Source organism: Artemia sp. Qi Xiang Cuo, chromosome 9 (genome assembly GCF_049724085.1).
Source record: "Artemia sp. Qi Xiang Cuo chromosome 9, ASM4972408v1, whole genome shotgun sequence".
NCBI classification, from domain to species: Eukaryota; Metazoa; Arthropoda; class Branchiopoda; order Anostraca; family Artemiidae; genus Artemia; species Artemia sp. Qi Xiang Cuo.
Window position 1 is genome coordinate 55,715,196 of NC_142802.1, and position 26,215 is coordinate 55,741,410.

The 26,215-nt window shown below is 34.6% G+C and overlaps 1 protein-coding gene across 1 annotated transcript in view; it reads left to right on the forward strand.

Moving 5' to 3' along the window:
* Positions 1-26,215, forward strand: part of LOC148948838 (uncharacterized) — a 60,226-nt gene that overhangs the window by 16,514 nt on the left and 17,497 nt on the right. Inside the window, exons 2-7 of the mRNA XM_089094737.1 lie at positions 9,275-9,440; positions 10,963-11,178; positions 13,963-14,341; positions 16,317-16,586; positions 21,331-21,465; positions 24,098-24,273. Coding sequence (XP_088950863.1) covers positions 9,315-9,440; positions 10,963-11,178; positions 13,963-14,341; positions 16,317-16,586; positions 21,331-21,465; positions 24,098-24,273 — 1,302 coding nt within the window. The 5' untranslated portion in view covers positions 9,275-9,314. The remainder of the gene's footprint in view (positions 1-9,274; positions 9,441-10,962; positions 11,179-13,962; positions 14,342-16,316; positions 16,587-21,330; positions 21,466-24,097; positions 24,274-26,215) is intronic.

Below are 26,215 nucleotides of genomic sequence, written 5' to 3' on the forward strand. Positions count from 1 at the left end.
TCATCTTTGTATAGTTTTGTTTAATTTGGTTGGGCTTGATGACGTAATACGTTTTGCCCATGGATTCATAATCTGAATATTGTTAACTGTTAGAGTTGAGTCACACTTAGTAAGTTGTGTTCTTTTATAGTTCAAATTTATAAATTATAGATGCTGCTAATTTATCAGCTATTACAATTGAAGTAATTACAAGGTAATTCATTTATTTCAGATTCATGGGCGGGAGGGCCAGGAATTCATTTCGGTGTCATAGAACTAGATCTTATTTATTAATTGAGATTGAATTTCCCTGACGGACTACCAACCGTTATTGCCTTTGAACTCCGAACGACGGTAGTTGACTTGACACTGTCAAGTCGACTGTATTAGTGCTGACAAGGTCCGTACACTGGAAGATTACTTTGTTGTCAGCAAGGCAATTGTCAGATTGTGAGGATACATTTTCATTTTTCAGTGGAATTCAGTTTTTTTTTTTTTTTTTTTTTTTTTTTTTTTTTTTTTTACTGATGACTCGATATCTTGTATTACTTTCAATCCCCTGGAATAATCTGTCTAAGTCGAAGAAAAAACTATGCGTAACTCGAAATAATTTTGCGGTTATATTTTACGTCTGTAAGTCGAAGTGACCCGAAAATTACCTCTATAACTCGAAACTCAGTAGATACGTCGTCATTTAATTTTCACTTTACCTCGAAAGTTAAAGTTTACCAACGGACCTCTTTTAATCGAAACCCTGACATGCAGGTTGCAATGTGAAAACTTTGATATGTATTAATTTTGTTTAACATATGTTTGTATCAGATTTTGCTTTATGTCCAGGTGTGTATTTCCTAGCAAACCTATTTTGTTTTTGACATTTGAAAGTCAAGTCTTGGTATTTGAAAGTCAAGTCTTGATAGGTCAAGTCTATAATACACTAGTAACATTATCCTTAACTTTTAGTGGCTGTAGGGAGTAAATTTAGTAATTTTGTTGCTAAAATTTTCATTTGGCTTGCCTCTAGATTTCATGTACAATAACCTCTATAACTCGAACTATGCATAAGTCGAACTACACGTAACTCGGAGAAAAGTCGTGGTCCGCGAATTTCGAGTTAGCGAGAGTCGACTGTATTGTTATTAAAAAATATCATAATATCATTTGAAAAGAATTCTAACATTGGTTATTGGGAAGTATACAGACGTTTTCAAGGTTTTTTTTTCTTGAGGGGGTTACAGGAATATCTTTCCATGGAGGAATTTTTCGTGGGTCAAGGGAATTTTCCATGAAGGGTGCGCTGGATTTGCCTGCATTATACAAAAAACAATCAGAAATTAAATTACAAAAACACGTTTTTTTCAACTGAAAGTAAGGAGCAACATTAAAACTTAAAACGAACAGAAATTATTACATATAAATGTAATATACCCCTTCACCAGGGGGTGAAGGGGTTCACCCCCTGGTCAATAACTCGCTCTTTACGCTAAAGTTTTTTTAGGACTTTCAAAAGATCAATGTATTCTAATTAAACGGTGATTGTGATTCAGGGATCATTCTTAAAGAATTAGAACAAAATTCGAACTTCAACGTAAAGAGTGAGGTATTGACGAGGGGGTGAACCCCTTCATATATTTAATAATTTCTGTTCGTTTAAAGTTTTAATGTTGCTCCTTACTTTCAATTGAAAAAACTTGTTTTTATTTAATCAGCATAAAAATCCAATTTATTTGATATATCTATTGATATCAAAATTTCTTTTATTAGAGTTTCGGTTACTATTGAGCCGGGTCGCTCCTTACTTACAGTTCGTTACCACGGACTGTTTGAAATGATCCCTGGAATCCATAACAGACTCCTTTCGGCTTCTTCGTCTAAATACACAATTAAGAAAACAAAATCAGTGCAATAATAGAATAAAGTTTTTTTTTGTCAACAGAAAAACCTCTACCGCCAATAAAGAATTTAAAAACTTGCTTAAGAAATCAGAATTTTAATATGCTGAAAACAAGAATTTTCCAAAACTGAAATCCTTTAAATTTCTTTCATGTTGAAAAGAATTTATGCCAATATGACATAGAATCTCCAAAACTATGTTCAATTTTATTCAATAAAACATAGAGGATTTTTACGCTTTACAAGAAAAAATTCTTCCCGCGGACTTAGTCTAACGATCAGCCTTGGAGACCGTCAGTCCGCCTCTTGCAAACGAGGACGCGTCCACTAGGTATACTTTGGTATCTTTAAGGGTCTTTTTTATATATATATATATATATATATATATATATATATATATATATATATGTATATATATATATATATATATATATATATATATATATATACATATGTATATATATATACATATGTATATATATATATATATATATATATATATATATATATATATATATATATATATATATATATAACCTCCACCGTCAAAAACAAAATTTTAAACTTGCTTAAGAAATACACATCTTGATGTGCAACAAACAAGATTTTTTCAAACTTGCAATCGTGTAAATTTCTACTAAAAACCTACTTTGAATACTACCTAATAACCTAATTAAATCTACTAAAACAGTGTTATGAACCCTTACTTGACAAAGGATTTTTACAATAATGATGACCTACAAGTTTCTTTATCTTCTTCTGATACAAATAGCATTTCACGAACAGCCGGTCTCTCAAGTCTAGGAGAATACGGCATCTGAGCGACTCTGGTTGCTCCTGTGTCTAATTTTGGCTTCTTCCTCGGGCCGATTGCTTGTGATGCTGCATGATTGGCTTCCGCTTGACGCGTCTCTTCCATCTCCATCCATTACATCTCTTTAACTTTGGCTTTTAGCTTTGCTTGCTGTTCAAGGTCTTCAGTCCAAGATCTGGATTTGGCAGCCTTAAGTAATCTTTCCCTTTCATTATTGTCGTGTTTTTTTCTTTTTGCTTTCTCTAAGTCTTCGAGAAATCTAATTTGAGCTCTTAACATCTTGACCAACATCATAATCTCCTTTGTTCTTAATAAGTTCCATTTTATGTTCCGTGACAACCGATAGGCGTTCCAATATATTTTTGAGTCGTTCTTGAGTAGCGTGACTAAGCAAGTTAATCAAATCTGAGGATACCTTTTCTATGCCAGGATAACGAGATAAGACTCCTTTTTTAGGAGCTGTGGGTTTTTATATTTCTTAACATTGGACGTGATCGTCTCTTACTAGGTTGCTAGCTACCGCTGCAACCCGTATTTAGGGGTCTAAGTTTCCTGAACAGATTATTGGTAATGATAATAACAAACATGAAAAAGCCTACGGCTTTTTCTTATTTAAAATAGTAAGAGACGAACCTCAAACAATCAAGTAGATAACTAAGTCCAATGTATGCTATGGTTTGCTATTCCAATGATCGTCTTTTAATGTAACTAGCTACCGCTGCAACCTGGATTAGGTTTCTGCTATATCCGATGAAACTTGTATATCCTTTATGTAATCCAATTAATATAAGTTAGAGTTCCTTTTTTCTATTATAATACGGTGCAACCCGGATCTTCATTACTACGGGCTACAGATCGGTGTTTACTGTACAAGAGGTCGTTCTTTATTATAATTATATTTCTTAACATTGGACGTCATCGTCTCTACTAGGTTGCTAGGTACCGCTGCAACCCGGATCTTAACATTGGACGTGATCGTCTCTTACTAGGTTGCTAGCTACCGCTGCAACCCGGATTTGATGTGAAATTACAAACAGGAAAAATCCTATGGCTTTTTCTTAATTGGAATAGTAAGAGACTACCTGGCTACAAACTATGATTATTGCATCATTGATCAATCTTTAACATGAAATGTTCTTTACTGTAATGGTTTGTTCTTTACTAGGTTTCAGCCATCTCTACAGCCATGATACTGATGGAAATTACATAATCCCAATTTATGTTTCAGTTAATATGGGCTAGGTGTTGTTCTTTATTGTAATACCACTTGAACCCGAATTATAAATTACAAACAGGAAAAAGCCTACGGCTTTTTCTTCTTTGGAATAGTAAGAGACAATCCTCAAATAATCAGACTTAATCGCACTTTGAAAAATACTTCGTCTTTAACTGATCGGATTTGGGTTCCAGTTGATTCGGTGGGATCTAGGATTCTTTGAGATTCCTCTGCTAAATTGACTACATTGCTCATAGACCACTAACAGCTCTTATAGTTTAGAAATTATATTTTTTTTTAGTTTTATAGAAAAAGTTTCAGTTTGGTATTGAAGATATGAAGGTATTTAATATTAACAGAAATGTCCTATTTTGGCTCCTTGGCCTATTTCAGCTTCAAATACCACCCCTTTCGGTCTTCAAATTTATCTATATAAATATGTTGCTTATTTTTGACTTGTGATTATACAGGAATGTTTAAGGAGGTACAGAATGATTGAAAGTCAACAAATATAGCCTATAGAATGATAGTTTAACCACCCTAAATCAAAACGTATTAAGTATGTATTTCACAAATTGCATTTAATTTTAATCATTTCAAACACTAAGGGTCTTTAAGCTTATATGCTAAAAATCTGAGGCTACTACTTAATTATTTAGAAGTGCAATATCAAAGTGTGTTGAGTATAATTTTCACAAATGTTGTTTATTTTCATTAAAGTTAACTTTTAAACGATTTCTGAGACTATTGACTATAAATCTCATTATAAATATTGAGACAGAGAACACTACTGCTGATAATATATAAGAATTATGCCAACTAGAAACACCTTCGATGGGATAAATCTCTTAATTAAATCTTTGATCCGTGTCTAGTTTCTTTTTCCTTTTTGCACTTTCAGCTTCAGGCTCCAGCTATTTTGATTCTCTGGTTTTTTGTGTGGCTTTTTTTTTGGTTGATTTTATGTTGATAATTGCTCTGCTCTCTATGGCACTCATTTCTTAAACCTACGTGCTGCATTAAATATGGATTAGCAAAGATATTTGTCCAGCAGCAATAATTAAATTATGACAGAGCATTCAAAAAGGCATCAAGTTATATATTCACTTTCATGCTAGCTAAATTATATTGTAAACTGAAAATCTGTGTTTTCAAGTATCTGTCCCCCCCCCCTCCCTCTCAAAGAAGCATAAAAAAGAAATCTTGAGAAATGCATGTACTGGTCAAATAAAGCACAAAGAAGGGTAAATATTGAATAATTCACATAAATGACCCACAAATAAAGATAACATACCAATTGATCCTTTATTTATGTTCTTTCTAAATATAATAATCACTTTTGGTTCAAATTCAGTTTTAATACCTTTACAGACTCTAAAAGATGAGGCCTTTTCTCTTATTTTAGATACAGCTTATATATCTCAGTTAGTGTCGCTGTTGTTAAAAGTGGTTTACCCAAAATTGAATTAATGCCAGGAAATCTGACTCCACCTTCAAGAAAAAATCCCCCTTCCCACGGAAATATCATCTGGACAATTCAATCCTGGTGAAAATTTACCCCGGACAATCTTAACACCTTCATGTGTAAAATTGAGTCAGTAAAGAGAAAGCAAGGCGTATAAAGAAATTTCGTTTAGGAATTCTGGCAAATTCCCCAGTATACAGTTTCCCCTGAAAAGTTCAACCCCTGGAAAATTACCTCTCCATGGAAAATTCTCCCCGTGCGAAATATCCCCAGCAAGAAACTTGTCCTCTCCTCTCCACCCGAAAAATGTATGCATACTTTCCAAAATACTAAAACTATACAAATCATATACGTTAACAGTGGGCAAATTTTATAACTTTAATATTTTTCCCCAGGGGCTGTGGGGGGTCATTGCATGTGAGCCGGGTCGCTCCTTACTTACAGCTCGTTACTATGAACGGTTTTATTGAGGTCGTAATAATATACATGGAATTGTTTTCTAAAATTCTTTTTACAATGAAATGGCATAATTTTTGTTCTTGTTATCGTTGAAGGCCAAAAACAAGACTTGGAAAAACCAAGTCTTTGAATTTCTATTATATACGCCTATAGTCTTCACGGACATTTTCTTCAAACTAATCTTGGTGGGACCTCCCCTCTTTCTCTCTGGGGGAATCATTCTCTCAAGGAATATACCCTGAATCTGACAAATGAGTTGTCTTAACATATTGCATGTGGATGGAAATACTTATTTATAATTTTAGGGTTTCGTATAGTTCAACTTAATATAAGGAAGGGGGACAAGAGGATTCGTCCAGAGATAAGCCAAAAGCTCAAATTCTAAGCTATTGTTTTATGTTTTTTCGTTGAAAAACGGGGTCCTGTACCTGTCTCAATTGGGATATACCCCCTGTGTGCAAGTATATGGGTAATGATTGATTAAAGGTGGTCTTGTAAAACTACCTTAAAGCACTAGGTTTCATCAATAATAGTTGTCAATTTCTAAACTGTTTTAGTCTATAAAACATAAAATTTAGAAAATTTATTAAATGCCCTTTTGAGAAAAAAAAATCCAGTATTTGCTGGTGTTTGGTAGTGCTCCAGAGCTTTGATAATGTGAAGAAATTACTCAGATTAACTTCTAAAAAATAATTCAGTTTTGATGGTTAAAATATTTTTTTTTATTTGGCATCAGTTTTTGGTTTTTAGAAACTGTCTTTATGAAATCAAAAAGTTCTGTCAATCAAGCGCTCTGGTGTTCCTGACTAAACAGAAGTGTAACAATTGAAAATTATCAATTTGGCATGTGGATGGCTCATTTATTTGTATTGTGGCAAATACAAAGGAAAACAATTACAGTTATGGGCAATGCTGCACACAGAAAGGGAACAACTAGGGACTGGGTAGACTTATAGTCATTTATGGCCCAACAAAATCCTGGATATGGTCCTGGTCTGCTCTAAGTGGTGCTGCTAAAATGTGACCATGTCTAATAGCTAAATATATCTTACGGTATTTTTATGATAGGCTGGATTTTACATCGTCATTAATATTTTTAAGTATATATATATATATATATATATATATATATATATATATATATATATATATATATATATATATATATATACATATATATATATATGTATATATATATATATATACATATATATATATATATGTATATATATATATATATATATATATATATATATATATATATATATATACATATATATATATGTATATACGAGGGTAATTCAGAAACTAACCTCCGTTTGATTGAAAAAAATACACCAAGTTAAGTAAAAATATTTTAATATATACATCTTACAACTACATCTTTGCACTATTTTTCGACATAGTCTCCATAACGATTGAGGCACTTATCGTATATCTTCACAAGCTTTGAAATTGCTTCTGCATAAAAATCACCCGCTTGTGCCTTGAGCCAGCCTGTGACCGCATCTTTGAGCTCTTCGTCATCATCAAACCGCTGGGACCCGAGCCATTTCTTCATATGCATGAAGAGGTGATAATCGCTTGGCGCCAGCTCTGGGCTGTAAGGTGGTTGGTTGAAAATGTCCCACTTGAAGGACTCAAGAAGGGCTGTCGTTCTCCGAGCAGAGTGATGACGGGCGTTATCGTGGAAAAAAATGATACCAGAAGTCAGCATACTACGGCGTTTGCTCTGTATAGCCTGTCGTAATGTTTTTAGTGTTCCACAGTACACGCTTTGATTAATGGTCGTCCCACGTTCCATGAATTCAACCAACAACACCCCTTTGTCATCTCAAAACACCGTTGCCATCAGTTTTCTGGCAGAAAAATCTTGCCGGGCTTTTTTTGGTTTGGTAGGCGAATCTGAATGTGCCCACATCTTTGACTGTTCTTTTGTCTCAGGGTTCACGTACTTAATCCAGGTTTCGTCACCGGTCACGATTCTGTTTAACAATGGTTCTCCTTCGTCCTCATAACGTGACAGAAAGTCTAATGCAGAGGCCATTCTTTTGAGTTTTGTGGTGGTCGGTAAGAATTTTGGGCACCCATCGTGCACAGAACTTACGGTAACCCAATCTTGCTGTCACTATCTTGTACAAAAGAGTCTTAGAAATCTGTGGATAATCAGTAGACAACTCCGCCATTGTGAAACGTCGATTTTCACAAACTTTTGCATCAACTGTCTGAACAAGTTAGTCAGTCACCAAGGATGGTCTACCACTCCTCTCTTCATCATGAACGTCTTCTCGTCCACTTTTAAATAAGCGCACCCATTCACAGACAACTCCTTCACTCATAACTTTTGGTCCGTACACGGCACAAAGCTCACGATGAATAGCTGCTGCAGAGTATCCTTTGGCTGTAAAAAACCTTATAACAGCACACACTTCACATTTGGCGGGATTTTCTATTGCAGCACACATTTCAAACTACCACAATAACTAAACTAGCGCAGGTACGATGTTCACTCGACTACGGCTTGATGCCGACAGACCTGCTGAGCGCGTGAATGCACAGATGGCGCGTTACTCCCCCACTACACGCACTGTGACCAATCGGAGGTTAGTTTCTGAATTGCCCTCGTATATATATATATATATATATATATATATATATATATATATATATATATATATATATATATATATATATATATATATATATATATATATATTTATTTACTTGCACCACTGTGCAATACTTGTGTTGATTTTTATTTAGAACTTGTTGTAAGAATTTCCTAATTTGTTTTATTTATTTAATATCAATTATTAACAAAAAATAATTGATAAACACATCCCCTCCAAATGCCACAGCATGATATGGAGGAGGGATAACCGAACAAATCTACAAAGAAAACTTAATATTAACCTCAGAAGAGGTTTAAAAGACAACTACAGCATCATATACCCTACTAACACTAACTTAACACTCAACACTCAACTCCTTCCGTGACGCACCTCAATCAAAACAAAACACAAAATTTAATGATTTAATGCTAATTTAATCTGTCAACTATGTATCCTATTATATTAATCATTAATGTCATATTTAGAAAACAATTCACTCTCCAACAGCCTTTTAAATTCACTGAAATTACTATTTTTTTAATATTCACATTTAACGAATTCCATAACTTGCCCTTCTAAAACAAGGGAAAGCCCTGACCCAGACGTAACCAAATTATTCAAATAAATATTGTTCATTGATCTTGTGCCATGGGAATGAACTTCATTAACTTAGGTGAATACACTTAAAAAAGAGGCGGACTTACCTCGGTCGCAATTATATATGAAAACACCCGTCACGTAGAGCAGCCGTTGGAATTATTTTCAAGCCAACATAAGCGTATAATTCCAGATTATTATTTAGGATAAATCAAAGTAAAAACAAATCTTTATTTTAGACTATATATTTTATGCAAAAATAAGAAATACTGTTTAGAAATGGAAGTTGAAAAGCAACCAGAAGAGTCTACCAATTCTGAAGAACAAACTCTAAAAGAAATGGAGAAACCAACTGGAGACATTCCAAGTAGAGAGGCTCAAGCGAAGGCCGAAGTTGAAGAATCGGTATGTATTTTATTAATAACGAAGCATTAATCAAATTTCGTATCTATTTGGTGTGCAACTAACGGCTCCTTTTAGGGAGATGACCCCTCCACCCCCGAAATATTAAATATTTCCAGTAACTGCAAAACTTATAATATTCCAAAAAAATATGATACAGTAAAAAGAAAACAGCTTCCCCCCCCCCCCCTACAACAAACATTTTTTACAAGCTTGCCAATACTAGAAATTTGTCCTTGATAAGAGGGCCATCTTCTGAACTGGAATTAATTCGTTGTATAGATAATGGTGTTTGCAATAAAAGGAAGTTCTGATTGTGGGCACTTACAGAGAAATATAAATAGACTAGAGCGAAGGAGTTAAAAGCGTAAAAAATACTCTGTGTGGGACACAGAAAATGTAAGAGGTTCTAAGAATAACCACAAGATTTTTCATAGGTCGTAGCATTCCTTGCTCCATAGTTTAGTTTCTGTGGTCTAGGATTTCATATTTTAATTAAAAAGGTTAAACTCAGAAGGTTTTTCCATTTGTTAATTTTTAAAAATAATTTAATAAGATATATTCAGACAGTGTTGCTCAGATGTAATACTGAGCTAGCACCATCCCGTTTGAAATAGACCTACATGCTGAAATTACTTAAAGGTTGTTGTTTTTTGTGGGGGGGGGGGGGGTTTAAAAAATGTGTCATTATGTATTAGGCTAATTTTTTTTTACAAAAAAAAAACTCACAAATTTTAAGTGACGTACCTTTAAATTGCCCTGATATGGACAAACGTCATTTTTTTAACCGTATGTCCCCTAGATTTGGTTCCCTAGATATTGGGAGCCAAAAATCAACCCTGTTGCTTTATCTCAATCTGTTTGTAGTCTATTGCATGGCCAGTTGATATATATATATATATATATATATATATATATATATATATATATATATATATATATATATATATATATATATATATATATATATATATATATATATATATATATATATATATATATATATATATATATATATATATATATATATATATATATATATATATATATATATATATATCATATATATATATATATATATATATATATATATATATATATATATATATATATATATACATATATGTATATATATGTATATGTATATAGATTGAGTTAAAGCAACAGGGTTGATTTTTAGTTCCCAATATCTAGGGGACATACGTTAAAAAAATAACACTTGTCCATATCAGGAGCATTTAAAGGTACGTCACTTAAAATTTGTCGGCCAAAGATTCTTGGGTGGCAGTAAGTTGCCTTGTGAAATGGTTTTCTACAAAAACGTGTAGTGTGACACGCCATCGATTTATTGTAAACTTTCGATGATGAAAGTGTCAACGTGGTGCTATTTTGTTGCAAGGCCGCTTATCATTACCAAAATATTGGATCATTTGGCGCTGACATATAATCAAAATAGAACCTGAAACTAAAATAAACCTAAAATTATTCTCTAGTAAAAAATACTGATTCAGTTTTGTTCAAAAAGGTGAAAACCAATGGTGAAACGGAAGAGATGGAAGTTGAACAAAATCCTGATAGTACAGAGCCGGAAACGACGAAAGAAGTTGAAGAGTCAAAAAAGGAAGAAGAACAACCAATTGAAGAAATAAAAGGACCGGCGGTAGAGGAAAAAAAAGAAGAACCCATTGAAGAAAGAAAAGAAGAAATTATGGAAGAAAAACCAAGCGAAGAAGAAAAGACGGTAAGATAAATCAAAGTCACCAATTTAACCAACTCATCGTAGCACCAACTCAACTGAGGTATAAATATCCCCATAGATGTATTATATATCCCCTCCAACAAACTTCCCATTTTCTCAAATCTTTTCCAAGGCCTCTTCTTACTCCCTTCCGAATACGTCCTTATTTTTGTTTGGCCTTAATTTTTTTTTTTTTGCCTTTTTGTGGCCTTTTTTTAGATTGCTAAAGAACAATGTTTTCGGGAGCCTTTTATTTATAAGCTTTAGCCTAACCAGCTTAATATTCCTATATCATAGTTATATATGTGTGAGATTGAGCCTCATTGTCCTAGCCGCTTGTTTGGTATAGGGTCGCTCTGAAAGCCTGAGACATTGTCCAATTCCAGAGGCGATGCTTATTAAAAATATTTAGCAAATGCTCTTCAATTTCTCGAAGCAACTACGTTTGACAACTCTGATTTGAAATATCCGAATCCTTGTTCTAGCATTTTTTATCCTTATGTATCTAAACTTATCAACTGTGGAAAACACTGTCTTGGCTTTTTATTTTTCTATTTTTATTGTGTCCACTTCCCATGCTAGTAATTTCACGTAGATAAGTGAAGGAATCAAGTCAGTCAATTGTCTCAGTGCTTAACATTCTTTTATCATTAGGATTTGTTCCTTATTAAACAGGTCCATTTTAATCTTTATTTAGTCTTCTTACCGTTAATTATCAAGCCTGCTTACGGATTCCCTTGCTCTCCTCCACCCTCCCCACGGACGCCAATGGGCTCTCTATCTCCTTCTCATTTCCTATCCCTCCCTCCTCTCTCTCTCTCCCTCTCCCTCTCTCTAACTCTCACTCTTTCACGAAACGAATAAGAGTTCAAAAGAGATAAGTCCTTTATTAGACAGTGAAAAAAAAAAAAAAAAAAATACCGACTGTCACATTCGGTTCTGAGGAAAATCGGTGATGTTGACCAAATGATATTACATCCATATAGAAAGGATAGGCTACTGCTGGGATAATTTCTTACTAAAATTTTTTTTTGCATGCTAACCAATGCCCTGCGTGGCGCAGGTACTGATTTCCTGATTCACTGCCTTTAGCCGGGAGTGCAAAGCGTAGTTACTGGCAAATCATCTGACACTTCCGTTGTTTTTTTCCCAGATTTTTCGAGGTACCCATACGGAGTTTAATCCACTCTGGCTGAGCTTAGAGAATCACACCCCTGACCCCCATTCTAAACAAATAGCCAGCGATACCAGGATTTAATTTCAGATTAAAAATTAAATTTACATAATTATAAGATAAATTATAAAACATCCGTATAATTGAAAGATGTTGAGTCAAGTATTTATTTAAAAGAAGATCTTGAATCTCTGTTGATTTTTTTTTTCACCGACCACACTGCCTTTCTTTGACGAAACGAATAAGAGTCCAATAGGGCTAAGTCCTTTATTAGACAGTGAAAAAAAAAAAGTTCTGAAAATTTCCAAGACACCAAGGGCGGATCCAGGATTTTTTTTCGAGGGGTTACTAATTTTTTACTTTTTCGGGGGGGGGGGGGTTTACTAATTTTTAACTCAGTTTTCAACTAATTTTACTGATTTTTACCTAGGTTTTACTTATTTTCGACTCAGTGAAAAATTTCGGGGGGGGGGGTTCAAACCGGGTAAACCCCCCCCCCCCTCCCTTGGATACGGCCTTGGAAGACACAGTGGGTCTTCATCATCAGCGGAAATTCTAAAGTATTATAATTAACACAAACTACATTTATACAGAAAAAAATGTAATAACTTCCATTGGCATAAAAAGTTCATTCAAAGCCTTGAGCTTTGAAAGCCTTTTTCGTTCATTCAAGCCTTTCGTTCATTCAAAGCCTTTGATCTTGCTTAAATTTATGTTGAATTCTTAATAGGGTTGGTACAAACTTCCTCTTCTTCTAATTTTAAACAAAATTTCTAAATTTATAATTCTATACTTTTATACTTTTCCCAACTTAAGGGGGTAATTTCGCTGTTTAATTTTCTTCCCCCTGGTTTCCACTAATACTTTTAATCTATGTATCTTTAATAATATCTGTGATCACACTGGAAACGGAAAAAGTCACAAAGGAAGAAAAAAAAAGTGAATAGCATGCAAATATTTGGGCCGAGTCCTCTTCAATATCCGATTTTTTATTCAGCGCTCCTTTATTTTTGTTTGGTCCTCTTTAGCCTAGTGTTTGTTTTGAACATAATTACATAATTGATTAAAATTGATTAAGGTATGGCTTGTAATTGTGTCTTGTTCAGTCTCGATAACATGTTAAAAGAACAGGGTATTAGATATGCTTCTTGTTAGTTTTGGTTATTTTCATACTTAAGAATGCAGAAAAGCTGAAAAATATGCTTTGGTGAAATGTTACCTCAGAAACACTTAATAAATAAAAAAATATTTTTCTCATGGTAAATTCGGCAATATGTAAAAGATTGAAGTTTAACAATTAATTGTTTTGATTTGCTGTCTAAGACATGCTTCTGTATCACGGTTTTATTAAAATAGTCCAAATTCTTTTTTTTTGTAAGCTCGACAATTTGTGAAATATTATCGGCTACCAAATAAATATTATGATATTAATAATATTATTCATATTAATAATATTATAACATAATAAAATAGTATGAATAGATATTATGAATTGTTCGTTACGATAGTGTGAAAATAGATTAGATACAGTGAGATTGCGGATGTTTTTTAGTATGTACATCTGTACTGGAAGGTACGTCAGATTCTGGCGTATAATTTTTGTATTGTCCTAGGGAATAACTGAAAAAACGCAAAAAGAGGTTGAAAAGCCTCAAGAAGTCGAAACACCTAAAGAGGAAGAAAAACCTCAAGAAGTGGAAACACCTAAAGAAATAGAAAAGCCACAAGAAGCAGAAAAGGCTAAAGAAGAAGAAAAACCTAAAGAAGAAGAAAAACCCAAAGAAGAAGAGGTGCCTCAAGAATCAGAAACAGGCAAAAAAGAAGAAAAGGAGAAACCAGAAAAAGTGGAAGAAAGCATAGAAGAAGAGAAAGAAGCTGCAGAAGAAAAAGAAAAAACCGAAGAAGAAGGAAAGGAACCCGAAGAGGAAAAGAAAGAGGTGGTAAAGAGGATAGGAAGACCCAAGCGAGCTAAGAAAGAAGTATCAGAAGAAGGTAAGACAGAGATTTATGCTATAACTATTGAGATAGTGCGTTTTCTTAGGGCCAATACCTGTGCCCCCCCTCCCTCCAACAATTTTATGACTTAACACGCTTCCGGTTTATCTACATGGTGTCCTTACCCCGTTGGAACTGGGGTGCATAGTCAAAAAGACCAATATGTTTTTGAAAAGAGCATAAAACAAAGAATCTATTGGTGCTACTTTTATTAAGGGATTTCCTTCCGTGAAGCCTTCCAACAAGAATGTAACAGAAACCTTTACTATTTAGCCAAGATAATTTATGCCATCCCTGGATCAAGGTCAAATGACATAACTTTCTGTTTTTGTCATAAACTTTCAGTTTGTACGGGTGCAGTTCACCCTTTGCCGGGTATAACTATGCCGCAAGGATGATTTATTGGCAGACAGCCTATGTTTAGACAAGGACAGCCTATTCCTTTCTAATGAGACTAAGATGTATTAAACTAGATTATTATAGGTTGATGGGTTCTTTTCTAATAGGATGGGATTTTCCCTTTTCTTCTTCCTATTAGAAAGCGTTGTGACTCGTATTTTCTGATAAAAAAACAATTTATTAGACTAAGTTGTATCAAGGTAGATTATTATAGATTGACGGATTCTTTTCTAAGAGGATAGAATTTTCTATTTTCTTTTTCCTATTAGAAAGCGTAGTGACTCGTCTTTTCTGATTAAAAATTTTTTAACCATTTATTAGACTAAGTTGTACCAAGGTAGATTTTTTGTAGATTGATGAATTCTTTCCTTTTTAGAAAGCTTTGGGACTCGTCTTTTCGTACTAAAATAGTTTAAGAATCGATTAGACTAAGATTTATTAAACTAGATTATCATATGTTTATGAATTCCTTCCTATTAAGAAAGATTTCTCCTATATATCCTTCCTATTAGAAAGCATTGGGCATCGTCTTTTCTGATTAAAAATTTTCAACGATTGATCTGATTTAGATGCATGAAGCTAGATTTTTGGGGACTGGAAGATTCCTTCTTTTTAGAAAGCGTAGGGACCCTTTTCTGACTAACAAATTTTGAGGAATCGGATAGACTAAGATTTATTAAACTAGATTATTATAGATTGAGGATTTCCTTCCTTTTAAAAAGGAATTCTCCATTATATCCTTCCTATTGAAAAGTGTTAGGTTTTGTCTTTTCTGATTGATTAGATTTTTCAATCATGATCATGCTTTCTTTAACTACAGGATTTGTGGCGCCATCTTCAACAGGCCAGAATTTACGGATAGGCCTGGGCCTAGGAGCGCACAATGCCGAGGTGCGCAAGAAAAACACTGAGCAGTTTTTTTTCTTAACAAAAACTGAGCTGGTGTGATTTATCGTCAAAGTACCAGGTGCACTTTGCTGCTTCGCTGCCTATTCACAGAAAAGTGATTTTAAAAAAACACAGGAATTCCCTAGCCGCTAATAGACTGCCAACTGTGTCCCAAGAATGGCAGCTGAGAGCTCGGTATCGCCTCTCTTTTGCAGTACTCTTGGCTCTTTACTAATCAGATGTCTGCTGTTCAGGGCTTCTACTATCCCCGAATTTTTGGGGTTTTCCCCGTAAATCTCTGTGTCTTTTCGAAAAAAAATTGCTTGGGCCTAGGGGCCCTGATCTTGGATATGCCGCTAGTGTATGAAATAATAATTTTAGGAGGTGCATAGCTTTTTAGTCAAAATAGAATTTCTTAGAGGTAGCATTTCTTCATAAGATAAGGGAATAATCTATTATCGCAACCATTATTATACCATCAGTAAGCAACCGAGCAGAACTGATTTATTTACAAACTGCTATAAAATAAACATCAGTTAAAAATAACGGCCAAGAGGAGTTAACAAATCGCCCGATGGAAGCAGCTGCCATCTTTTGACTCAGCTTATTAATTAATCATTTTGTTTTGAGAACAAATTAAGTTTGTTTGAGACAACTGGTTTTTTATTATTATTTTTTTTCGCAGAAATCGAGGAAGAAGAGATGAAAAAGGGACTGTATGATGATCCACCTGAGTTGGTAAGTGGCAAGCGAGAAAGGCGAAAGGTGGAAAGGCTAAGCGAAAAGTTCACTGAAGATGCTGTCAAAAAGGCGGAAGAAACTAAAACCAAAATGGAACAGCATGGTAAAGGAAAACCACTGTCTCAAATTCCTTTTATTGATGTTTCAATTAAAAAAGAAAAAAGAATGGATCAACTCAAACTATTGCATAAGATTCTGTATGCAAGACTGGGGGGTAAGTACCTGAAGTTAGATTCTAGATTTAACTACTGAGCAGCTGTGAGTGACTTTTCGTGCAGTTTGTTTTTTTAAACAGAATTAATGATTCTGCAATCACGAAAACAGGAAATAACGTATTTTTATGCGAGAGTAATTGGCTAAAGGGGGTGAGGAGGGGCTCATACAGGCTAAGTTGGAAAAGATTCTGTATGCAATACTGGGTGGTAAGTACCTGAAGTTAGATTCCAGATTTAACTACTGAGCAGTTGTGAGTGACTCTTCGTGCACTTTTTTTTAAAACAGAATTAAGGATTCTGCGATCACGAAAACAGGAAATACCGTATTTTTATGCGAGATTAATTGGCTAAAGGAGGGAGGAGGGGCTCATACGGGCTAAGTTGGAAAAGATTCTCTATGCAAGACTGGGTGGTAAGTACCTGAAGTTAGATTCCAGATTTAACTACTGAGCAGTTGTGAGTGACTCTTCATGCAGTTTTTTTTTTAAACAGAATTAATGATTCTGCAATCACGAAAACAGGAAATACCGTATTTTTATGCGAGAGTAATTGGCTAAAGGGGGAGAGGAGGGGCTTATACGGTCTAAGTTGGAAAAGATTCTGTATGCAAGACTGGGTGGTAAGTACCTAAAGTTAGATTCCAGATTTAACTACTGAGCAGTTGTGAGTGACTCTTCGTGTACTTTTTTTTAACAGAATTGATGATTCTGCAATCACGAAAACAGGAAATAACGTATTTTTATGCGAGAGTAATTGGCTAAAGGGGGTGAGGAGGGGCTCATACAGGCTAAGTTGGAAAAGATTCTGCATTCAATACTGGGAGGTAAGTACCTGAAGTTAGATTCCAGATTTAACTACTGAGCAGTTGTGAGTGACTCTTCATGCAGTTTTTTTTTAAACAAAATTAATGATTCTGCAATCACTAAAACAGGAAATACCGTATTTTTATGAGAGTAATTGGCTAAAGGGGGAGAGGAGGGGCTCACCCGGTCTAAGTTGGAAAAGATTCTGTATGCAAGACTGGGTGGTAAGTACCTAAAGTTAGATTCCAGATTTAACTACTGAGCAGTTGTGAGTGACTCTTCGTGCACTTTTTTTAAAACAGAATTAAGGATTCTGCGATCACGAAAACAGGAAATATCGTATTTTTGTGCGAGAGTGATTGCTAGAGAGGAGGGGCTCATGTGGGCTAGGTTGAAATAAGTTGGTAAAGGGAAGTAAAAAAGTTCAAAATAAAATTTGTAACGATAATTTTCCCGCTAAAAAGACTTGTTCCTGAAGTTTTTATTGTATATTTTTAAAATTTCACGGAATGCCGAGAATGGGTGGTTAAATACTTGAGAGAATGTGCTTTGATCTCAAATAAAAAATTTCTATTATTTACATAGATTACTGTGTATATCGTAATAGTTTTCTAGAAGGGGCTTTGGGTGATCTGTTGGGCGATATACCGAATTGCACAAAACTGAATGAGTTTTAGGCTATGAAAACTTTCAAATAAGCACATAATGTTCACCATCTTTGGTATATATATATATATATATGTATTAAATATATATTAAATTTTTGAAGATTTAATCTTCGTCTCGGCTTCTATCAATGAATATGAGAAATTCTTACAATTGGAAACTTGACCCGAAGCAAACTTGTTTTTTTTACCTATCGGATTTTTTTTATTTCGATTATGTTTTAAGAGGTGTACAGGATAGTACTGCGAAGTACACATTGGGAGGGAAAAAAGGTTTATTCAACGCCGGCTGTAGCAATGCAGCCGCCCGCTATCATTATCATAAACGATCCTTTTTTATGACGCTTCCGTCGAAATGGTGGCTTATGGAACTAAATACACACTTACACATTTGGCTTTGAATTTGTTGACAACCGCTGTTGTGTTTGCAGAGACTATACCATGAAAAACTATATTGGAAGTCATTATAAGCTTCTTTTCTTGGGAAGGGAGGGGGTACTTGTAAAAAAGGCTAAATAATTTGATTAGGAAGTGTCCAGAAAATCAAAGAAGTTTGAGGCCCCCTCCTCAGGGCCTATACATGTAGTCAGTTCACAAAAATATCGGCGGGGAAAACAAAATGTAACTTTCAATGCATAGGGTGGTGGGCAAATTTGTCGTTTTCAATTGTTTTCGAAGTGAATACAAAAGGGCTTTCTTTAATAGACAAATACAGAATAGTTATTCCTAAACAAGCACCTACTTAACAGGGAACTGCTTCGAATATCCGACTTACCTCAAGAATTACATCAATTGAAGAAGCAAAGCCGGTTTTTGCTACGTGGGAAGTAACAAAGTAATTCTAGCTTGCTTCAGACGCCTCCTGCTTCATTGGGTAAATGTCTTGTCTCTGTTTAAGTTACGCAAGGAATTTATTTGATTGTTTATTAAAGTTAATTGTTAGGTCAGATCTGTGATTGACTGATGTGGTGTCGGTAGAATGTTTACTGCCGAATGCGTAAACGTTGTGTTATTCTAGAGCAGCAGCGGTAAAAAGAAACAACGGTACAAAAATGCAAATCGTCTTTCGGGCCTTACGTGGGGCTTGGAAATAAAAATGGTGAAATTCTTGACTAGGGGCTTCTTACCATCCTAGAAAGTAGTTGAGTTAGGTGAATGGAACATTCAGGCATAAATTCAGGACCTAAAATACAACCTGGGAATGTGGTTTTGTTTGCTTACCGACTCTTCTTCTCCCTCTAAAGCGTACTGATCTTTTACAATCTTTGTGTTATATAAAATGGAACTTGAGAAATAAACCTTCTGTCGAAATGAGATGCAAGGAAAGGGTTTTGAACCTTAAAGGGGGAAACCCATGATAAGGAAATGCTTGGGATTGTTTTTTAAAAATTAAAAGCAAATGAAGACATTGAGAACTCAAAATTAAGGCAAAAAAAAATAATTGTCACAATATCGGTTTAAAAAAAGAACCATGTATGCAACCGTCTATGCCCTAAGAATAAGGAAAGGGTTGATATAGTAACTTAGCACTTCTTATGATATTTTTTAAGCCCTGGATTCATTCCTTAATGTTTTATTCACCTAATTGCACTACTTTCCAAAATGGCAAGAAGCGCTTAATCTGAAATGTAAAAATAAAATTTACCAGCACTTTTATTTCTTTTTTTTATCCTACCCTAAACGGCTGTATAATAAGTTACATCAACTCACTAAAATAGGAAGGGGTGGCACGCGATTTTTTTTTTTTTTTTTAAATCTGGGGATGGGGCAACAATTTTTAAGGTTGGGGATGGCATTGCTAAAGGTTAGCGTTTGGTTAATAAGTGGTATGTCAATAAGATGGTACTTTTATTACTTTACACTTTAATTTGCATGTTATGTTAACTGAAGAAATAACGGTAATTGTATGATATACGCCCTACCGCTCAATTTGATCATTCATTGACGCACTATAGAAGCGTTTTTTTCCTTATTACATAATGTGCAGAATAACTGTAGCTAACACATTAGGCACGCATACCCTCTATACTTGACCCCCCTCCCTAATGTGCAAATATATAGCCCAAATTTGTTTCTAAAGTATTATATTTTTATCTTGGTTTAGTGTATTTCCTTTGGATTGAGCGTCAGAGAAACATATTAGAATAACATTTGGTAGGGCGTCTATCATGCAAGTACCGAAATAACTCTTTAATTTCTCTATATAGAAGAGCCATTTTGTGATACTGACGTTTATTTGAATAAGAGCCCGTAAACTTCAAAGTTTGAAAAGTGAACTGTTCATTTTGGGGTATTTTTCATCAGCGTTAATCATCGAAGATCAGCTAAAAAAAAAAGAGAAGAAAGATTGACTTACATCAGAAACTCCCGTAATATAACTTTCTACTGGCGGTGTTATGTAGTCACTGATTTTTTTTTTTATTATTATTATTAATTTAAAGTTAACTGAAAATCTTATAAATAACTAATTAATAAAATTGATTTAAAAACTATTTTTATAGCTAACAGAAACTGGCCTTCAGAACAGAAAAAAATTATCACGGAAACATACTAGAATTGTATTATCGTTTGGCCTTAAACAGCAGAAAGAACAGAAAACGGCCTTTAGATCAGAAAAAATTTATCACGGAAACATACTAGAATTATGTTATCATTTGGCCTGAAACAACAGAAAGAACAGAAAACTGGCTTCAAGACCAGAAAAAATTTATCACGGAAACATACTAGAATTGTAATATCGTTTGGCCTTAAACAACAGAAGGAACATAAACTGGCCTTAAGAACAGAAAAAAATCTATAACGGAAACTCACTAGAATTCAATTATTGTTTTGCCTTAAACAAAAAAACGAGCAAAATCTTGGAAAAGTCTCCGCTTGAGAATATAGGCCCATTCGTCACTTTAAAATGATCCAGGATGTAGTTTTTTTTTACTTTTTACACTTAAAAACTTTTAAAGTCAGGAAAAATCCTTAAATAGAAAGTGAAACAAAATTTTTGATTACAGAGGTTATTAAAAGAGTCTATAGGAAAACTATTTCTCTGTAGAAAAACCTTGAAATAAATGTTAATAAATTACTAAGGGTGGTAGATTTGGCCAAAACCTCTAAAAATGCTCTTTAATATCATTTTTCTGAAAAAACTTCCTTTTTATTTCGTTTTATAGATTTGAATCTTGTCACATAGCCCTTTCACAAATCATGATCCTGATAAGGATTATTAAAAATTTGGGAAATAGTATTTTCTTTTAGGTCCTAAACTCTATTTTTATTTTTAGGAATACAAGTACGCAAGGATATATTGAAATTCGACGGTTTTCCTTTTGGAGAAGATTCTAAGGAGTATCAAAAGAAACACGACTTGATTAGCAAACATAACCTTGAAGAGTTAAAGAATATTACTGGTCTCTTAGGTGAGTGGCCTTTTTCTTAATAGACTCCTCACTGTAAATTATCATCAGGATTCTGTCTAAAGGTCATAACCGGGATTTTTGTTAAGTAGTGCAATCGATGTAATTTAAATCCCAAAGGTAGATCAGCGCTGTCAATTTGGTGATGCGGGTCATTTTCGAGTAGCACATCTGAATACCGTCCAAGGTAGATCAGGGCTGTGAATTTAGTAGATCAGGTAGCTGTAGCTGTAGATCAGGTAGCTGTAGCTTTGGTAGCCGTCAAAGATAGGTCAGGGCTGTCAATTTGATAGATCAGGTAGCTATAGCTTTCAAAGTAGTTGTAGCTGTAGCTCAGGTAGATCAGGTAGCTGTAGCTTTGGTAGCTGTCAAAGGTAGATCAGGGCTGTCAATTTGGTGATGCGAGTCGTTTTCGAGTAGCACATCTGAATACCGGCCAAGGTAAATCAGGGTTGTCAATTTGGCAGATCAGGTAGCTGTAGCTGTCAAAGTAGCTGTAGCTGTAGCTTTGGTAGCTGGCAAAGGTAGATCAGGGCTGTCAATTTGGTGATTGGGGTCAATTCGAGTAGCGATTACATCTGAATACCCGCCAAGTAAGTTGGTAAAGTGCAGACTAAACTTGTCCATTTTGGTAGCGCTTGGTGAATGTCATCATGATCGTGTCTGAAGTTTGTTACTGGTGATTCTTAGAATCACCCACTCAGTGGAATTTACTTCCCAAAGAATAGATCAGTCCTGACATCCTGGTGATTCAAGTAATCTTCAAAGTAACACTCAAATATGTGGCCTTGTATCTTCTTTTGGTAAAAAAAAAAGCAACAAAACTTCCTAAGTGGTAATGTTTGGTGGATATTGTCAACGCTGTGGTTAAAAGCAATAACTGGTAGTTTTTAAAAATAACACACTTAGTGTAATTCGTATCATAAAGTATAAATTACGGTGGTTTCAGCCGCTTGTGTTGGTATTCGTTGATTTTTACTTTCTTCCTTTAATACATGAATCCAGTTCTATTTATATTGCTTAGAAATTATATATTTTTGTTCTTATTTTGTCTTGAATGACTTACTGAATATCTCCAACTCAAGGAGGGAAAGAAAAGAAGGGAGTATCAAACATTTTTAGTGGGTATGGAAGTATCAAGATATCGAACATTTTTTGTGGGTATGGAGGGAGAAGGGGAATGCGAAAAAGTGTAACTTAATTATTTTTTTCCTAGAATTATATTCTTTTTGTAGTTGAGATTTGAATTTAGACGTCATTTAAATTGTTGTCATCATTTTGATTATTGGAAGATAAAAGCGCTTTTTACTGCTTCTTTTTCTCTTTACTTTTACTTTTACTTCTTTTACTCTTTTTACTTCTGTTGATATGTATTGGTCTTTATAGGTATGACCATTTGGGGTGATGATATGGGTTATTACTTGTTCGTTTCATCAAAACTGTAGCACTAGTACCGTAGTTAGTTTCAAATCAAAGACAAATCTGTGGTACACGAGACGCTGCGAATGTTTGATACTGAACGAGGATAGAGAAAAATCAAAATAGTAGTAAATAGAATAGAATGAATAAAATGGATTAGTATTTTTTAGGAATTACTGGTTGGGACAACGTAGCGAAATAATAATATGCTCAGCCAAACATATACATTATATTCCATGGCCCGGAACATCACCATTCATTTGCTATTTTTTTTATTTTTTTTAAACAATTTGGATTAAACCAAATTATGGAACACTAATCCCATTCAATCGGTTTCAAAAACATACGTATGCCCTAGCGCCACGTAACTGAAAATTATAAATTCATCAAAATTATCTAATCTCTTTATGCTTGTACTAGGCTCCAGAGTTTAGCTGTATATTACGCTGATTAAGCACTTCTACGTGGCTCCTACCCCTATTTCGTCTTGTGGGTGCTGGGTAAAGAAAAAAAAACATTTGGCTCCTAGAAGAGTAATATGTATTCACATTCAGGGCGTATTCGACTGTTTGGTTGGGGGGGGGGGGGGTAAACTCAAAATAAAATTTTGGGGTCATTTTTAATTAGTTTTGTGTGGTTGTCAACTTGGTTTATGAAATTTCGAGGAACATTTGTTATAAGTAATAACATTAAGGACAATTATTTATGCATCTTGACGTAGCAAATTGGTCATTTTGATTTTTTTTTTTTTTTTTTTTTTTTTTTTTTTTTTTTTCCTAATACAAGATATAGGGCTTACTATTAAAATTACTAAATTCCCGAGCTGATCAATAATGCCTAGAATATTACTGATAACCCAAGATTACATCAACTCGGGTAAATCAGCTTAGTGTATAAGACATCTCCATTCTCCCTTCCTCTGGTGCGTCTGCTCTTTCGTTTTTTTTTTTTTTTTTTTTTTTTTATATAGAGTACATTCAGCATTTTAGATAAAATAATGGGAAATTTATTGTTCTTGACCCTGAGGCTAATATTGTAAAACGTTATTTGCTTATTTTGACCATTATTCAGGACTTTTGCATAGGCTACATTTGTCTTTGTATGATCCTTAACTAACTACGACTTTGAGTTTCATGGCCCTCTTCCCCTTTCCTTTGAATAGAATGAAACATTGAAACCATTGAGTAGTTGAACCATTGCATCTTTGTTAATCTAGGTCTTGAGAAAGGTGGAACCAAGAAAGAAATTGTGGATAGAATTCTGAACTTTCTAATGGCTCCGGAAGATCATGGAAAAGCACCGCCCACGCCTGGAAAGAGGGGAAGAACACCGAAGAAAGCAAAGGCGAAGGGAGGTAGCTCTCAAGACGAGGCCACCGACGAATCTCAAGAGGTACTATTGTCATCCTACCTAAGGCTGTACCCAAGATTTTAACTGGGGCGGGAAAAGGGAGGCTTACAATTGAAAAAGGTCTTGTCAACCATAGAATGGTAAAAAAATGCATATTTGTATCGTACTTTTTACATTGTTGGGGGGGGGGAGTTTGAACCTGAAATCCTGCTCCTTTTCTCTTAGGCACGGTGTCGGTCTCTCCGCTTCATTAAGCAGAGATTTTACATTCCCAAATGACCCGTGTTACCATACATAAAGGACACCCTAGACGATCAATCATTTTGATCAAAATCTTTCGTCAGTAAATTGATTAAAGCATGATTGACCGTCTAGGAACATGTTTGACGCTTGAGTCAAGCGTTGCTGGTGATCAATAGAAAGTTTGAATTGCTCAGTCGGTTCCTAGACGGTCAATCATGCTTTAATCAATTGATTGACGTAAGCTTTTGATCAAAATGATTGACCGTCTGGGGTGTCCTTAAAGTGGTACAAGATTTTTAATCTATTTTTTTTTTTTTTATTATTTATTTATTTTTTATTTTTTATAAATACGAATAATAATTACCACTACTACTACTGCTAACAACTCACCGCAGCACCAAGCCACCTGAGGCCAACACAGGTATGCAGGCTCCTCCTCCATCCCAATCTAGCCTCCCTTTTTACACCCTCCCAGGAAGTTCCCATTTCCTTTAAATCTTTCTTTATGACGTCCTCCCACCCAAGACGAGGACGAACTGCCTTCAGTTTAGCACTTGATGGTTGGCCGAAAAGAACAATCTTCGGCAATCTGTCATCCTTCATCCGCACAACGTGCCCTAGTCCCCTCATCCTTTTTTTCATAACATCCATTAAAAGCGGTATTGAGTCATCCATTTCGCGGAACCTATCCTTTTAAATATAGTGAGTCATCCAGGTCCCTAGAACGATACGTAGGCATTTTCTCTGGAAAACATATAGCAAATCTTCATCCGCTTTTCGGAACGCCCATACTTCAGAGTCATATTTGACCACTATCATCTATGCACCTTACTATATTCTTATCTTGGTTTACCGACTTACTTTCCCATCCTCCAAAACTTTTTTAACTATGAAAAAACACCCTTTGCCGTGGCCATTCTACTTTAGACATCTTGATTGCTCCCACCGTCATTACTTGCTAACCCCATTTCCTATCTTAACCGCAGCAGTGTTATTCTCGTACATAGCACTAATCATTTTAATGTATTTGTCTGGTATACCATACAAGGATAAGACCTTTGCTAAAGCTCTTCTATCAACAGAATCGAACGCTTGCTCATAATCTATAAAACTGAAGACCAAAGGTGTTTGACAACTCAGGCACTTCTCAATTATTAACATAAGAGTGAAAATTTCGTCAACACATCCTCCACCTTTTGTAAAACCACTGGGTGGCTTATACCCCTTAAAAATATGGGCCATAATTCGTATTGACATATAAATTTTCAGCTGCAGAAACAGCTGAATGCCCGTATGGCATTGTATGCAAGGGGCATAACTACCTGAGTCAAAAAGGGTGAAAACACAAACATAATTAATTAGATAATGACTGAGATTAAGTCATGGGAAAACCTGGAATTTTCTGTACTGAGGGATTCAAGTAAAGCCTAGGCAAATATTTTGGCTATATGACTAATAGCCATCTTTAGCGAAATATAATTAAAAGACAAAAATGAAGAAACTTATAAAAAATTTAACGCACTCAAAGACTTCGATAAAATAGCAAAGAATTAAAATTACAAAAAAAAATTGACAGCCATAGCTTTATTACATCTTAAAAGTTCAGCTAAGAATGAAAAAAATCACTCCATGAATTTTTTCTCATTAAAAATTCAAACGATTTTAAATTCCAGTTGCATACATCAGGTCATTTTGTCATATAGTAAAATACACTAAAAAGAGAAGGAGCAAAAGAAGAATT